At 48.2% G+C, this 14,378-nt stretch overlaps 2 protein-coding genes across 2 annotated transcripts; one reads left to right on the top strand and one right to left on the bottom strand.

Annotated features, from left to right (window-relative positions):
* Positions 1-6: 6 nt before the first annotated feature.
* On the top strand, positions 7-3,962 carry LOC113488218 (aurora kinase A and ninein-interacting protein-like). The gene is made up of 3 exons (XM_026863263.1): positions 7-44; positions 333-468; positions 2,201-3,962. Exons 2-3 carry the CDS (start codon positions 399-401, stop codon positions 3,100-3,102), a joined length of 972 nt encoding a protein of 323 aa, XP_026719064.1. The 5' UTR covers positions 7-44; positions 333-398; the 3' UTR covers positions 3,103-3,962.
* Positions 3,963-4,475: 513 nt separating this feature from the next.
* On the bottom strand, positions 4,476-14,296 carry MTFR1L (mitochondrial fission regulator 1 like; the record flags this gene model as incomplete). The annotated part of the gene is made up of 5 exons (XM_026863264.1): positions 4,476-5,442; positions 9,206-9,518; positions 12,395-12,606; positions 13,399-13,508; positions 14,198-14,296. Coding segments are annotated over 5 exons (840 nt in total), but the record flags the coding sequence as incomplete, so codon positions are not given.
* Positions 14,297-14,378: the final 82 nt, after the last annotated feature.

The following is a 14,378-nucleotide window of genomic DNA, read 5'->3' as shown; positions in this document are numbered from 1 at the left end:
ATGTCTGGCTGGACACCGCCGCGCTGAGGCAGAGCGCGGCTCAGGTGGGTGCCGGAGGGGTCGGGGGCTGCTGCGGGCCCGGGAGAGCGTGTGGCCCCCGTGGAGTGGGAGGGGCGGCGGTGGTGGGAGTTAGGAGAGGCTGTTGCGGGAGTATTTCGGGAGGTGCGAGAGGGACGGGACGCCCGTGGGCTCCTTCCACCTCGGCCGTTCTGTGGTGGTGTCACAGGAGGAGCTGAAGCGTTTCACAAAGGCGGGCATTATGCCACAACGTTGGAAGTAGAATTGTTTTTAATGCGTATATTCGCTTTCCGCTTGCTTCTTTCCCTACCCAGTCTCTCACAGCCAAGTCCAAAGTCTCTCGTCGAATTCTGGGACAGAAAGGCGCTGCAGTCGCTCTCATGCAGGCAGGAGCCTCTCGGCCACACGCCAGGCAAACCACCATCCTCACCTTCTTCAGCTCGCAGACAGGTAACGTGGGCCAGCGTGTGCCCCTGTGGGAAGGTAGTTTCAGGCTGTAAGCAGGAAACCCATCTCGCTTTATTTCTTGGCAGCTTTACTAGGCAGAAAAATGCATTTTCTAGTGAAGAGGGTAAAGGTTAAAAGTTTGAACTCTCACAAAGAATTTTATTGTGAGGGTTAATGTGGGTGCAAGCAGTTTGGTTTACTGTCACAGCCAGTCTTCGTTGGAGGGCAGCTGAACTCTGAGTAATGCACTAGGCTTTACTCCTGACAAAACTGGGGTTTTCAGTGGAACACTGGACAGCCTGGCTCAGCCTAAGCGTGACTACAAACCGCCCAGTTCTGGGTTGTCCAGGGGTATGGTGTAAAAGACAATCCGGGGTGGGGGATGAACACCCCTTCGGCCAGGGCTGAGTGTGCTCTGCGCAGGAGCAGCGGGCCTGGTGCTGCCTGGGGGCAGCTCTCCCTGCCCGGGGGCAGGGCAGCACCCAGGGCGTTACATGCTGGGTTTATTTTAAACAATAGCAGCCCTAAATTGTTGGTTCAATGCCCTTGGAAGAACAGTATTGCTGGAAATGAAAATTAATGTTACTTGGTTCAAAGAGCCTCCCCGTAAGGGGAAACAGCGGGAGGTGAGCGAGGAAAGCTTTTTATTAAGGGTTGGACAAAGCCTTTTCTAGAGAATGTGATGTTTAAGCCTAACTGAACCAATGAAGAGATCACAAAGGAACTGGAATATTTAGGCTAATTAAGCCAACTCATAACCTCCTGTGCTTTTGAGGCTGCTTTTGTGCTCTGAAATACAAGAAACTGGGATTTGTCCATGGGTCTCAACAAATGTGGAGAGAAATTAAATGGCTGCAGGCACCAGCAGTGTAGGATTGTGTAGTTGTTTGTACGCTGTGGGCTGTGTAAGGGCTGGTTCATCAACACTGAGCTACGCTGGTGATAAGCAGATGAGAGGAAGCATTGCATAAATTGTATAATTTAATTATCTGGCAGAATTTTTGTGTTGTGACTGGGCTATTGATGGTTTTTGCTTTGGATCTGTTACATTCCTACTCCTTTCGAATGTGTTGTGTGCTTTCCTTTTTTTTTTTTTTTATTCCTTCAATTGATTGCATTTACTTATTCACTGTGTGTGGTGAATTCATTGAATGCTGCTGCTGCTCATCCAAGGTCTGTAGGATTTAAGATGCTGGAATTTTTTATTTTTTTTTTTTAGCTTATCCTGAATTGAGGATGAGCTTGCTTATATTGAGAAGTTATATTAGATTTTAAATGGTTTCAGAACCAAATGTGGGACTTGCTGCCTTCATCAGGTGATGGATTCACGCTGTAGTTTCACGGTGGAGGTTTTTTTGGGTAGCTCTTGAGCTGCTGCTTTTAAGGGGAATATCATGGGTGAACTGCCTGGAAAGCTGAGGGGATTAGGGTAGAGAAGCCAGTGACAAGCAGCTGGAGGTGCAGCTTTTGCACCTCACTTGAGGAAAGTTTATGTTTTTGAGCTGCTCCAGCACTCCAGGCTGCCGCTGCATCGCAGCCTCGGCAGCACAAATTCGGGTCGTGGCGAGGCGGCGGCGGTGCCGCTCTGGTGTGGAACAGTCCGTGTGGCACGACTCGAGGGAGCAGCGAAGCTGCAGTTCTGAGTCAGGCAGCAAGGAATGGAGCTGTGGGTAGTGATAACCCTGAGAAATGTGAGTGCCAGCTCTGGCTGTGACCAGTTCTGTGTTGTTTTCAGATGAAACAGACAAAGAAAACTTCAGGCCACCTCCTTTCAACCTGAATAAAGACTCTAAAGAAAAAGGTATTTCTCTGGCTGCTGCCCCTGTGAAGATCTTGGCTTTGCCGCAGCTGGGGGAAGCCCAGAAACAACCCTTTGGGTTCGAGGGGACGGCGCAGGTGACGCCCCAGCGCCATGCACAGGCAGCACCGGCCTCGCCGCCTCCTTTGCCAGGCTCTGGGTTGTTACCGGCGGAGTCCCACAGCCCGAGGGAAACCTCCTGTGGGGCGGAAGAGGATTCCTGCTGCTTCAGCCTCACCCAGGATTCAGAGGGCAACCGGATCATCGCACACAGAAACAGGTCTGGTTTATTGGCTGGAGAAACCCTTCCAGAGGGTGGGATAGTGGAGCGAGAGGAGGCCAAGACCAGACTGGATTTCCAACCAAGACTTGGTGCAAGCCGGAATAAGAAACCGCACTCCTCGAGTAGTGTTGATTCCTTAACTGATTTCTCTGAAACTGAGAATATAAATCCTGCTCTAACGGGAGACAGTACCTGGGCTGCCGGGTTTTATTCATCTCCACGCCGAGCAGCTCGAGCACAGCCCCTGCGGGAGTGTGGCCGCTCCCCCGGCGCTGCCTCAGCCGAGGGCCGTGAGGCGGGACGGAGCCGTCCCTGCAGTCAGCTCTTCACCCAGGATTCGGAGGGGAACAGAGTCATCGCCCACCGGTGCCGGGACGCCCCGCCGCCTCCTGGGGGCGAGGGCAGCGCTGGTAGGCAGCTGCCCGACTCTCCCTGCGGGGTTCGCTCCGGCCATGCTGCGAGGAGCTGGAGCGAGGCGCGGGAGCAGCCGTTAGAGGTGTGCTACGAGTCGCTGTTCACGCAGGACTCGGAGGGGAACAGGGTGATTAAACACTGATCAGGGACGTGACTGCTTGTGAAGCCTTTTTTTTGTAAGTGTTGGGAATTAGGTAAGTGTACTCACTGTTTCTATATGTACAGTCTAGCCAGCAGATGCACTAGATCTGTGCCAACAGGCAGGACCTCCTTGTTCTCTGAAATTTTGCTTTAATAAAAATAAAATTTAAAAGGAATATTTATAATGGTTTTGCTGTTTCAATCCTGATTGGCAAAGGCCTGGCTTTAGTCCTGCCTTGGTGTTCATGTAATGTGCTGCTGTCTGGCCTGAAGGAGCCCGCTGCTAACAAAAATGTCTGTGTCTCTTAGGATCCTGGAAGTCCAAATGTAAAGGTTTTCTAGGCTTGGCTTAGGAACTGCACTGTCTACTTCATGCCAGCTGCCTCGAGGAAGCACCGGACTCAGCTACATTCTTATTTCAGGACTGTGGTTGTGCCACCCCTGTCCGTGGGAGTGTGTGGTGGGGACAGGAGGGGCCATCGCAGCGCTGAGCTGCTGCTGCCAGACTGACTGACCCGAGGTTTGAAGTGAGGAAGACTCTGACAAAGAGAAGGAATTCTGAGAGCAATTCCATTTTGGGTAAGTCTGGACTAATCCCGATGTTGGACTCGGGGCTCTTTCAGGGGTGGGATGCACCGAGGTGGAGCCGGGGGGGGCTGCAGCTGAGCCGTGCTCCTGCAGCTCCTTCAAGGCCATGGTTGTGGAGGGGTGTGCTTCAAATTCTGCCTGTTCTGAAGTGCAGGGACCAGCTGCTCCCAAACCCCAGGGGGTCACGAGCCAGAGTCCATCTGCCACCAGGATCACACTCCAGAACAGCAACCTGCTCTGTCAGCAGAAACAGCCCACTTCTTTTACTTTTTTTTTTTTTTTTAAATGTCAAGTAGGTCTTTAACAGTGTAAGCGCTGCCCTTTAAGACATCCTGAGTGTCCCATGGGGTTAGAATTTCAATACAATAGATCCGACAGGTGTTATGTCACAGGCCAGAAGTTAATTGTGCTAATGGGCTCTTGGATCCAGCCTGCACGCTGGGGTGCAGCTCTGTCCTACCCCACCAAATCCTTATGCAGAGGAGCCTCCCTGGGGCAGAGGGATCGTGTGGCCCCGTGCTCCCGGTGTGCATCCGGGAGGGAGAACCTCTGTCAACTCTCTACAAAAGTGATTAAGTCATAAATACTCTCTCTGCTCCCCCACACTGGGTGGCCAGAGGCAGTGCAAGCCTCTTCTCTCGCCTTTAACCTAATTTTTCAAGGGTTGATTAAGAAAATCCTTCAGCTGCAGCAGCTGAAATTCCACCCCCCGAAGCTCCCCAAGATCCACCCCCCTGCTGGCGTGTTTAGAAATCTGCACAACCATAATATCAAGGACAACCGTTGTCTTATTAAGGCTCCATTTTATATAAAGGAAAAAAAAAATCATAAATACAGCCATGAGGAACGTTGCAGAGAAGGTGTAGCTGAAGGAAACCTCTTCAGTGAGAGCTGCAGCCACAGGCAAGGCCAAGTTCCTTCTGCCCTTCCCGGCAGACAGCTCTTGCGGTGGGTGCTTGGTTCTTAGCATCGGTGGTTCAATAAATAGACCCTTCTGAATGCTAAATAAAATACGTTATCTGAATACAAGGACTATTAATGAAACATTCAATTACTGGCAAGAAATTAAGGCCATTCTGTCATGCAACTGCGGGGATCCCTTAGGCGTGACTGAGCGCTTTGATCGCTGCCGTTTCATCCTCCCGCCGGCTCGGAGCTGCCTCTGAGCGCTGAGCCCAGCACCTCCTCACCCCCAGCGTTAATTAGCTGGTGCTCAGCTGCTCTCTGCTGTACGCAGCACAGAGAGAACTGGATGTCCAACATCCCTTTATACTGGAAATGGTAACTAGTTCTATTTAAGGGCCGTTATATATTAATGCTTAGTTTGAACCTAAGGAAAACTGTAGGTAGAAAGAACATCCTCCAGCAGCACTCGTTGCACTCTTCAGAAGATCCTTATCAATAATCAACATCAAAATACAGGTGGAAAAGAATTTCCATCATCTTAAAAAGTTTTTTTTTTTTTTCTTAAATATAACAATACATGGAAAACACATCAAATCCATAGGGGCTTTCCTAAGTGTCCAGTGCAGAAACCATTTCTAATTAATAAAAGAGGCAAAAGGCTCAATCCTTAGGAAGGCAGCTACTGTGCAGAAAATTCTGGGAGCATAACACTTTTGCTTATGAAGTTTAATGACAGTAACATCATTTCTCCTTCAGGGCCAGATCCTCATCCTTTAGGGCAAATTTTCTCCTCAGAACTTCTGCTATAAGAACAGCTGGGTCTTCCTCCTTCATTGACGTTCGGTTTCTACACAGAAGACAAAAGCAGAGCGTATTAATAAAAAGAAGTGCCAAAATTGATGGTTTACAGCTCTGATGAGTGTCTTTTAAGTATTTTTCTGCAGCCTTTGTCATCAGCTTTTGTTGCAAGTGGAGGAGGTGCAAGAACAACAAAACAAAATAACAAAAAAGCAGCCAAAAATTCAGCTTTCATGTTGGCTTAAAAACCTGGAGCTCCTTTTGTGGATCAGTGGGTATCCTGAAAATCTTGGCATCAAAGCCCTTTATAATTTTCATTCAACTGTGTTAATAACAAGTAAGTAAAGTAAAACTTCATTAGTTATTTACAGCCTACATCCCCTCACTATAAAGCTACAAGTGGTGTGGTGGTTTGGTTGATTTGCTCTACAGTGAATGTACGCTTTCATATTTAAATATGGGTAATTACTGATAATTTCAAGGGGGCTGGTACACATTTCTCTCCACTTCGCTACTGCACACGAGGTTTTTCTGTAGCATTCGGTTATCAAAGCCTCCTGCCTCTTTCTGCAAGCTCAAACAAGCAGTTCATGTTTGAAGTGTTAGTGAGTTTATTTTACAGGAAGCTGAAACCCAATTCCTTTTCCTCAGGTATCACAAATTGCTCACTAAAGTTTTATTTAGAACCTGTAATAATAATAATAATTTCAGAGTTTAACTTTTTTTTTGTTAAAATAGCTGAATTCCTCCCTTGGTCAGAAAACATTTTGGGTGTTCTACACATTCCTATAAGAAAAAATCCCCCCGGTGTGTTTCCGTGTGTGTGTTGGTGAGGGGCTGGTTCTCAGCAGAGCTCTGTCAGATGTCGCTGAGCTGCTCCCGGGCAGCCCTTAGCGCTGCGCCAGGTTTCTGTCTGAAGCAAGTTCTTCGTTCACAGTTGTATAAACGTGTTGCCATTTGAAAGATGATTCTGTAGCCAGAAGCAGGTGCCGTTGACTCCATCCAGAGGGAAAAGGGTGTGGAGAAAAAACAGCTCAGGGGCTGGAGTCCTCCCCAAACCCTTCCAGAGGCAGAGCTGAGAATTCAGAGTTACCCGAGTGTCGGAGGAGGGATGGGGGAGACAGGAGCAGCGGGAGGAGGAGGAGGTGATGCAGCCTGGGTGCAGCCTCTTGCAAGGGGAACCTCTCCAGGAGGAGCAAAGAGACCGAGAACCCCCAGTGGGGTGAGAAAAGGACCCTCTGCTACCCGGGGGCACAAGCGTCCTGCAGCCAGCAGCAGAGCAGGGAGCATGGCATCCCCCCTCAGTGCCACAGCCAAGGGCCAAGGAAATCATCGTGGAAAAAGGCAGTTGTTCAGTCCCAGGGTAGTGCTTACACGTAGAAGTGTCCTCCCAGTCCCTGTGTTTAACCCCCAGCAGGCACAGGGCCTGGCCACTGCACCAGCCTCTAGTTCCCGTTTGCTGGAACATGCGCGTTTCTGCAAAGCGTTTCTCACTCATTCCCGAAGCTTCCAAGGCTGCGTTTAAGCACCCAGTCCTAAACAGGAGCATCTCTGTCACTGGCTCATTAAGCATCGAGTACCGTCATCCCCTGGATGAGTCCATGAGCCTTTTAAGCGTTACGAGTCCTGACCCTGTGCCAGCACAAAAGCTCTGTGTAACCCAAGAGTAGAGCTGTAGGAGCACTGCACCGACACCTGAGGACGGTGTCTAGGACCTAAAGCTCATCAAGTAATGAACAGCAGGGATTTATTTAATGTGATTCTTCAAACAGCTTTAATTAAGACATACTAACCACTCCCTAAAACATCACTGTTGCATGTAGGAGGCAAGTTAAAGGCTGGGAAATAGGTGAGAGGAAAATGGTTCAGCTCCAGCAAGAAACAGTCTCAAGCTTTCCTCTTAAAGCCTTCCTGGCCTTGTGGCAAGCAGCAGAAGGGACAAGTGTCACCCAGGTCCTGGCTACTCAGTCAGGCCCTCACAAGGGGTCCTGGTGATTCAGTTCCTTTGCCCACCGTCCCCAGCGAGGGGGGATTTGGCTGCTGTCCCCTTCCCCAGGTACAAACCCCTCCCTCTCCCCTCTCCTCTAACACCAAGAAGAACCAGCGCTGTTGGTAAATCCTTTGTGCACAAGTCGTCTCTCCCTCCCACTCACTCCCACAGCTTCTCTCCCAGGGTAACGGCAAGATCAAACACCCTCATCCATTAGTGGCTGTTCTCATATGTTCTGTGGAGGAAATTAAAGTCAAATTGTGACCCACCATTATCTCCCTGTCACCTACAAGCTGCTTCTCACAGCCTCCCCCAGCCAGCACCTGCCTCCTCGTGACTGCGCCAGCGCTGGCAGAGCAGTTGTGGCGTGGATCAGAAAAGCCTCCCCTCTCCCTACTATAATCTGTGTTTCTACAAGTTTTTTCTTCCCCTGAATAATACACGTTTCCCTGCCTTCATCTGACACAGATGGCAGCAGTTTTCTTACCCTGGAAAGTCTGCTTCCATACAGCTGACATACCAGTCGGCACTAATTAGAGATTGATAATTACCTTATTACATGTGAATGCTTAGTCCTAGAGGTAGACGTGTTTCTGATAAAGCTAAAACATTACATGTCACAACATGAAGCATCCACAGGCTTTTCTAGACCAAACAGCCAGTGAACGGCCACTGGAAAGGCACAGTCCTAACGGGTTAAGTTTTAAGTTAGCTAAAGCCTGACCCAGACCCCTGCTGAGCCAAGGTGGAGGGGGGATGCACACAACAGGAGGATTTATTTTTTTTTTTGAGAATTCTCTCTGCCTAATAATTCAAAATTATTTTTGGATGCCCAAAGCACCGCTTTGCAACAGACAGAAAGAAAGAAGAGGAGCAATTTGTCTGTGGTCCGTGAATCCTACTCACCCCCATGGAAGATTACAGGCGTTTATATAAAGCAAGTGAGTGGTTAAGCTTTCAGGAACACAAGAGCAAAAGGGTACGCTGTGTGAATTATGGATGTGTGATTCCGTCCTGACATTCTGGATGCAAGCTGAACATATTTCTTCTCATTTGACTATATAATTTTTTCAGTGCTAAGAATTTAATTTCTTTTAAGCTGAATTAGGCATAAAAATTGTGAACAGCCGTTACACAACGTGTTATTTTTGGCCAGGAATTTTACTCACACAACATAATGGCTGGATAGATCTTTGGGCTGAAAAATGTGGAAACTGAACTTTATCCCTGTGCTTTCCCATGTGAAGCGAAGGCGGTTCAGGCAGCTCCTTTCTCAGCAGGGCAGAATCCTGCAGCTGGCAGGTCAGCGTGGGGCCTTCTCGTGATCCATGTGTAAACTCATCATGAGACAAGTGAAAACTCCCGGCTGCCCACGCTCAGAGCTGGGCCACATGCAGAAGCTGAAAAAGCTGCCGAGCTGCCCGACCGCTTGGGTCCGTGCGACAACTGAGCAGCAGCACCTGGGCCCACCCTCGCTGCGACGCTGCCAGCACACACAATGCTGGTTTTCATCAGGGCAAACAAGATTTTTTTTTTTTTTTTTTTTTGGGGGGGCGGGGTGTTGAACAAGGTGAAACAGCCAAACGTTGTGCTAATTGGTTTCAGTTCCTCTCCACTGCTTTCTATCCAGGCGGGTCAGCCATCAATTAAAAAAATCCCCAGAAACGCGTTGGCGAGTTCTACCATAAACAGATATTTCCCCCCTGTAAATCATGAATAAAGAGCAGCACCAACGAGCAGTGAATGCAATGTCCAGCGTCTACAATGATCTGACAGACAAAAAAAGATAAAATAAAATTGAGAGGGTTCAGGAAGCACTTACAAGTCTTTGCTCTGCTTCATCCTATGAATGTCTTTAAGGATGCCCATCATGTCTGCAAAACTGCTGGCCTTTGAGAGAGACACCGAATCTTCCTCGTCAGGGTCCTTGGGGTCTGGTTTACAACACTCAGAGGCTGCAGAACAAAGCATGGAGACCGACGGGAGCTCGGGGCTTTCGAGTTCTGCCTCCTCCTCTGTGATATCACTAATGACAAAGGAAGTTGTAGATTGGAAAGAGGGTCCAAAACAAGGTAAAGGAGAAGATGCATTGGAACTTCCTGGAGATAGTAAGTCTGGTGTTAATGCAGCAGAAGCTGAAAAAGAGAACAGTATAGGTGGATAGATAAACTCATACCCAACCAGGTAGGTATTTTTTTTTTTCCCCAGAACAACAGAATGTAAATCAAGAGGCACCATCAGCCAGCCTCCCCCACACTACAAGAAAACAAATTCATCCTGTTCTCTGTTACCCTCCGTGTCCATCAACAACCCCGTGTGGCAACATGAGCCCTTCTCCAGTACCTCTTACCCCACCGACCCCCTCGTGTATCTCTGCTCTGATTGTGCCCATCACTGTCTCACCCCTCCAGGCCAAATGCTGCACCCTGTCCCGGCACAAGTCGGGTAATGTTTGCTTTTTCCATTTTTACAGCTCAGAAATAGAGGAGCAGAGGTTTTAGCTGCTGTTCTGGGTCACAGTGGGAGCCTGTTTCACAGTGTAGGTCTAAATTGTCTTAACTTTTCTCCTCTTCATCACCTCCAGAACCACTTGCCTGCCTTTTCCTTCCAGGCTCCTTCCCCCATAACCATTGGGCCTGGTGAGATGGCAGAGCTGGTGCAGGAGCTCCAGCGTTTTACACTAGAGGGTCCCAGCAGTTCACTCCCTGACCACAGGCTTTCTGGCCTGTCTTGCTTCCCATCACCACCCTGTAAAATGAGAACTGCATCCACCTATTCCCCAGGGAAGATGGGATTTATTTGTTCGTGCTTTAAAATGCACCAAGAACAGCTATATAAATTCCGAGTGTTATGAAGTGAAAATGAGTTAGATATTTCCAGTGTAAAACAAAAAAGCAAAACCCCAGAAAAATGCTTAGTGCACAACTCCTTGAGAGAACCTTCCTGTACTGAAAACAAACTGTACCTTAAAGCACTAACGCCCTTGGCCTCAAGAGTAAACCTGTAGATAGTTATCAATTTCCAATTAAGGGATTTCTCTAACAGTATATAATAAAGCAGATTGCACAATATTTCTTTTTTGACATCAATCTTTCCAAAATAAGCCTGGCTAAATAGTTATCTCCTTCATCAGATTACCGAGCTACAGCTAGGCCCTAAATCACAGCTCCCCATTATTGACTTTGAGGACGCAAAGTCAATACGAGCTGTTCTCAAACGCCAGCTGATAACAACCAGGCCTGCTGCCGAGTGGAGAGGGAAGAAGGAAAAGGTATTAAATGATTAAATCATTTTTCTCCCATCTGGATCTCTAATTTTCCTCGTTATTACTCTGCTTGAATTAAAATGGACTTTTCTATCACACAGCCTGAGCAACTGTAGAGCTGAGGCAACACTTTGAAGGAGAAAAGTCACAGGATTTCCCATTCTTTATTCCAGTTTGGTTGCTCCTCTGATCTCACCTGAAGAAGAAAGAGGACACACGCAGCCTCTCTGAAGGGGACATCTGTGGGGCCTTGTTTTATGCTTATTCCCTGCGGAGTTGAGGGTAATGTGGCTCCCTCCCCTCCTGAGCAGTTTCATCTCCCCACGCTGCTGTCAGAGTCGAGGCATGCGGCACGCAGGACCCCGTGTGCTGTGACAGGGAACACCCGCCCAGGAGGTGGGTGCTCTGAGAGCGTGTGGATCGTCCAAAATACCCAATCTCACCTAAATACAACTTTGCATGCTAAAAATATCCCGTATATTCTCATGTGGTGACATATTATTTATAATATCGCTACCAAGTAGATTCTCAAGAGTCCACCGACCATCACACCGAAGTGGAAAAAGAAAAATCTCTCCTGTAGAAACTGGCATTTCAACTAAATCAAACACCACAACTACTCTGATGTTCAAATGTGTTTGTGGCTCGTGGACAGCTGGACAAAGTAGAAGCTGTCATTAAAGCTGCAAGTCCCGTGGGGCTACGATGGATCATGAGGGATTTGCTCCCTCCACGTGGTGCAGCACCAAGTAGCAATCCAGGAATGAAAATATTTGCTGTCAGATGTAGGATACGAAAGGTTTCATCAGTCACTGTTACCCATGACAAACAGGAATTAACCTGCCTGATACCACTTCAAGTGTGGCACAATCCTGTTTAGTGGCTTTTTTTTAAAAAAAGTAAGAAGAAAAATGATAGGTCTTTTTTCTCTGGGAAAAAGTACAGCTGTCATCTTGGGTATCAGCAAAAGTACTCTGTGTACAAGAAACGCAGCTTTTAAGAAAAACTGTCTCCAAGGAGGACTAAATTCCTTTAGTTTGCAAAACTGTTCAATGTTTTTGAGTTGGGACATCAGCAGCTCTCTGCCTTCTGAACACTCCATAAAGAGACACCAAGGAATTTCTATCTTACTGGTTTCCACGCTCTAAACCAGCCGCTGTTGCTGGGAGCTTGGTAGAACCACTGGGATTTAGATCCTACCAAATCTTTCCATTTTCAGAGGTGAGTATACTGGGAAAGCCATGAACGGAAGAGAACGTCACAGTTCAGCTTTGTGGCTAAAACATGGCTCTTAGTTGTATACAGATTTACTAAAAGAAATAAGTAAATTGGTTCAGCTAGGCTTTCCCACAAATACTTTATTTGCTACAAAAATGGCACTGTCCTTTCCACAGAACAAACACCGAGATCTCAATCCTGCCCAAATCAAGGTGTTAACTCTCACTCATGGCTGACTGGGAGCAGGAACGGCAAGAATACACCAAAAGTTCTCATGAAAAAAGGTGCTGGAGATGATGGTCAGCCTCTAGATCAAATGCAGCAAACACAGTTATTTATTAAAAACAAGCAGGATCCCTCCAACGAAACAGATGCAGACATCTCAACACAGAACCAGCACTGAGCTGACACCAGAGGTGGCCCCTCACCAACGGGAGCCACAGCTCTGCTGGAAAAACAACACAAGTCTGAACATGGTTCACCAACAGCCCTCCTCGTTCAACAAAAAAACGCTCGTTATAGTCCTACCTGACTCTGCAGCGACTATTTTAGCGATCTGACTCCGAAGGTGACTCAGCTCGTCCTGGAGCTCTGTGGTTCGGCTCAGTGCTGGCAAACCAGGTTTCTTCAAGGCGAGCAGCTTCTCCTCCTGCTTCCTCAGGTTGGGGACCGAAGCATTTCGCTGTATAACGGTGAAGGGACTCGGCTTCCACTTGTGCTTCAGCGGGCGAGTGTCACTTCTACAGGACAGAAACCTGTTGGTCATTTACAAAGCCCAGACCCCTCCGTGACAACATCGCTGGGCAGCGCTCTGCCCGCACCCCAGGACAGCAGAAGATTTCAACACAATAAATGAAGCCTCTGCAGCACTGTGCTGTAGGTACCACTGGAGGTGCCGCCTCTGTGTTACAGGGAACAGAAATCATGACCCAACGGCACAAGATGCGGTGAGAAAACGCAGGGACAAAAGTCTGGGCATGCTCATGTGGTTTCAAGTAATTTCTCAGCGTGTTCCCACGCTGGGCAGTGCACTGGGTGCACATGGGGAACGTCACTTACCCATTAGCTTTTGCTTCCAATCACAAAGTCCATTTTATCTTTCACAAGATACCTATTACTAGTGCCCTGCTGTAAGGACAAAAGTTCAACTGACCAGAACAAAACTCCTGGGAGCAGAACATTTAAATCCCAGGAGAACTCAACTCTTCAACTTTCTAAGCAGAAAATACCATAGATCAGGGGGGTTACTCTGCACAGATCTTTCAGTGAATAAAACAGGGCGTGGCAGAGGCTCCTGGCACTTCCTACAGAATTCCTCCCAGTGTTCTTTGTCCAATTTTTTTTTTTTCCCTGTCTCTTAGGAAAAATGTTTTTCAACATGCAGCACATCAAACCTTGAGAGGACTGGAAGTTCTGATCATTTAACCAGTGTCTGGCCTATGCTGTGAGAAATAAAGCAGTGTATGAAAATAAGGACCAGTAAAGAGAAAACCAGCCTGACTCTGGCATAACGACACAAAGAGAAAACCAACCTGACTCTGGTGTATGTTTCTTCATCATCTGCTGCTATCCACACAATGTCTGCCAAGGTGGGGACTGGAGGAACATCATTTAAATAGAGTTCTGAAACACTTGGTAGAACCTAAAAAGGAGAGAGTTACATTAAGGAGAGGGTGGTTCTGTCTCCTGAGGCCGCCCCAGCGGGGCTGCACTGGCTGTCAGAGCCTTTCTGCCCTGCCCCAGGGCAGCAGCTGCATCTGTCAGGTGTGACAGCAACACCACCGGGCTCCGGGAAAGGCAGCGCTTCCGCCTGTCGCCTCGGGCCATGTCCTGGGGCGCGCTGCTGTGCTCTGCGGGGCCTCGAAGGGACACTGGGGACAGCCCAGCACGCTGCCAAGGCCACGTGCAGCACTTTCGCACTACAAGTCCCAGCCCTGTCCTTGAGCTTAAACAGGGGCGGAAGCGTTTCCATAAACCCTGTTTTACTCTTTAGGAAACACAGGCCCAGAGGGCATGGGGCTTGCTGGAGGTCACACAGCAAAGCACTGCTTCAGCAACATCACGTTTCTGCCTCCTCCAGCTCCCTAACCCAGTCCACAGATGCTATTTTAGGAGGTATTTTCCACAAGTTGCCAACGATCGTTTTACAAGAACAGAATTGAAAAAAGAAGAAATAAAAAAAATCTTAAAACTATACTGCTACGTGAGCTTAGTGAATACGACTCTGCAGACACCCGGCTGACAGAGCAGCAGCTCGTGGCGGTGCCTTGTCTTGCGCAAGAACAGCAGCTTCCCATACACAATCACCAGATCCCTTAGGCCCCCGCTTACCTCAAAGGTTGCTCTGGGACAGGGTTTTAAGGGGAGGTTTGACCCGATCCTCCTGACAACGCTCCGTGCTGAGCCGTGGGGTTTGTTCTGCCAGATGGGGATCGTCTACAAGAAGCCATGTGATATAATTCAATATTTCAAGTCAGTTGCCCTTCTTAAAATGTATTAAATTGGAAATTGT

Source organism: Athene cunicularia (assembly GCF_003259725.1).
Source record: "Athene cunicularia isolate RWA chromosome 23 unlocalized genomic scaffold, athCun1 chr23_part1, whole genome shotgun sequence".
NCBI classification, from domain to species: Eukaryota; Metazoa; Chordata; class Aves; order Strigiformes; family Strigidae; genus Athene; species Athene cunicularia.
Note: the sequence above shows the minus strand (reverse complement) of the source record. Positions and strands in the feature narration are given on the sequence as shown.

What these genes read in the sequence shown, in the direction of transcription:
- LOC113488218 (XM_026863263.1), top strand. Translation starts at nt 399, where the DNA reads ATGCAGGCAGGAGCCTCTCGGCCACACGCCAGGCAAACCACCATCCTC. An exon ending in CTTCTTCAGCTCGCAGACAG is followed by an intron (nt 469 to 2,200) that starts GTAACGTGGGCC and finishes TGTTGTTTTCAG; the next exon opens with ATGAAACAGACAAAGAAAAC.